Here is a 2,714-nt window from a genome sequence, read left to right on the forward strand (position 1 = left end):
AATATGATTTAGAGGAAGAATGTTTTATTCTTGGACACAAACCAAAAATATGTTTATAAAATAGACTTTGAAATTTTAACTAATATGGCTTATATGAAGAAGGGAAGAACTTCTGTGTCACCCTGTACAACAACACTACATTGTAGCATTATCTTACATTAAGGCCATACAAATTAAGTTTCTCAGGTTAACAAAACTTTCTTGTAGAATGTTGTAGTCCAACCACTTGTATTCAAGTATAATTTTCTCTGGGGCTTCAAAAAAGGATTTATGTGTCAATTATCAATTTTTGGTTACTTCCAATAATTTCAGGTGAAAATCTTACTTTACTTTTGAAATAAGAAACAAAATTTGTGTGGCCTTGGTTACATTGCACATTAAAACTTCTCTTAGCATACATTTTGATACAACATATAGGATGGAAGATTTACAATAATGATGATTACTACTTGTCTATTAATATACATTGAGAATCACATAGCGACAAGTTTGTCTCTTGAATTTGACTAGAATTCTTAGCGGACATATACGCATGGCACAGCATTCACCATCATAATAAATAAATACAACAAGTAAAAAAAAATCAAATATGTCTTTTGCAGCATTTGCTTTGAAGGCTACTGGCCTGTTAGTCCCGATATAATGAAAAAACAAAGAGTGCAACTTAAACAATGAAAAACATGGAAACTGGGTCCATAGGATATAAAAAAAAGGGCAAGAAAGTTGCTAAAATTTCAATGCCATATCTCACAGTCTATAAAGCAGCATGCAAAATGAACCAGATAAATCAATCACAATGTTATATAGAACATCATGAAATTGAGTCCTCTTTTTCCAAAACTTTCATAATAGCATTTCAAATTTTGCCAAAAAAACAACACTGCTAATTTTCACACATTTAAGCTCATTTGCTTCAATATATACACTTTTAATACCATTTGACAACTTCAAAGTTTCTGAATACTTTTCCACCCTGAAAAATATGCAAGCACAGCAAGCCACAATAAATGGTGAATGTTGTATGCCATGCCTACATACCATATTCTATATTCCTTACAACAACTTACAACATTCATGGCAAGACATCTGCAATCTCACTCCATACAGTCAGCACTTGGCTATTTGTACAATCACGCTATCCATCCCACGACTGGAAGGTATACAATTAGGCTTGGGGAAAAATAGTACATCACAAAAGTTTGTCAAAATCTGTAACACTTGCATTAATTTTCTTTTTCTTTGCATCTCAAATTACTTGTCATAAGTTTGTGCGAGGCAAGGCTGGGCAAGCATGATAGGTTAGCAGAGAGAGCAATATACATTATACAGTACACTCTTGTTGGCTTAGCACAGATGAATAGTCACTACTGATCCAAAACTGTTTTCACCATCGTATGATAGTTTACACAAAATGTGTGTATTTGTCTTGTACTGAAAACATGGAAAAAGGGCTACAGTTGTATTCATTTTTGGTTAATGTTGGGGGTTGTAACTTTGCAAAGAAATGTCCCTTTAAACAGACATTACATCCAAGTGCACTTCTGACTGCCGTGGGGTATACATGTATGTATGATGTGTTATGATGTTTTGGTAGGGAGGTGTGTTCATAAAAGCACTGATCAAGAGGAATACTTGTGTATCTACCTTGTAACATCTTTCTGAATTCAAAATGATGTTACAACAAAGATAAGTGGTCAGTTCCTTTTTTCTCTAATGTGTGACAGGATACTGTGATGTTGGGATGAACCATATCATTGTACATTGTAATGGAGTAATCTAAATGTAGCTCTGGACAAGAGGTATTTTCCAGTTTGCTGACTTTGCCGTAAGGGTGTGTGTGTTTTTGGTATGGTCTTTGATTTTTTGTTTGCCTTTTGGATCAAGAGTGACAATTCTCATCATGGGTTGTGCCAACGCGTGGACATGACAACACTTGTCTGTGTGTGCGAGGATGGTTAGGAAGTACACATGCCACCAGGTCTGACTGGGTGCACAGCACGGCTAGATTCTGAGGTAGGCAGCACGGCGGGCAAGCTTGGACCTGCAAAAAACAAAGGACCAACAGTTGCTAGCAAATTCACAATGCTTCCCTCAACTTCAAAATAGTAATGTAAAATAATATATTAACCTCAAATGCCATCATATCACAAGTGATCAGAAGTTTCTATTCTATGTATCCGTTATACTATTGCCATTAGACTTGAATACAAGTACTATACATAGTGATGCCTGGAAATCTGTACAGTACTGTATCTGTTAAATGTTAACTGATTGGCTAAACTTTTTTCAGACTAACACTCTCCTGAAACACAAGATTTTCAGGATGTCCCTAACCACAGCTTAGCCCTCATTTTCAAGTGCCTTGCCCAAGGGCCTCACATTGGAGCCTGCTAGTGGTTGGGATTCAAACCCAGAACCCTTTGGATTCTAGGACAACAACTCTGACTACAAGACCACCAATTTGGCATTCTACCCTATTGTTCACTAGACAGATGAACCTTGATAGCAACACTAATATTGTGTTACAACATCCAGAGGTAAATCTCCATTTTTATCCAGTTGTAGAGATAGAATTTTGAACACTGAGTGCTGTGGTTACCTGATGGTGCCACAAGACCCTATTGTTCACCAGTACAGATGAGTCTTAAAAGCAACACTAATATTGTGTTACAACGTCCAGAAGTTTTTATCCAGTGTAGAGATAGAATTTGAAC

General features: G+C 36.1%; 1 protein-coding gene across 1 annotated transcript in view; it reads right to left on the reverse strand.

The window, feature by feature from the left end:
- LOC118430792 (kinesin-like protein KIF1B) overlaps positions 1-2,714 on the reverse strand; it is a gene marked incomplete in the record, with an annotated part of 54,954 nt that overhangs the window by 542 nt on the left and 51,698 nt on the right. The window contains 2 exon segments of the mRNA XM_035841814.1: positions 1-2,041; positions 2,600-2,610. Of these exon segments, the coding sequence (XP_035697707.1) occupies positions 2,002-2,041; positions 2,600-2,610 (51 nt within the window).

Source organism: Branchiostoma floridae, chromosome 14 (genome assembly GCF_000003815.2).
Source record: "Branchiostoma floridae strain S238N-H82 chromosome 14, Bfl_VNyyK, whole genome shotgun sequence".
Classification (NCBI taxonomy): domain Eukaryota; kingdom Metazoa; phylum Chordata; class Leptocardii; order Amphioxiformes; family Branchiostomatidae; genus Branchiostoma; species Branchiostoma floridae.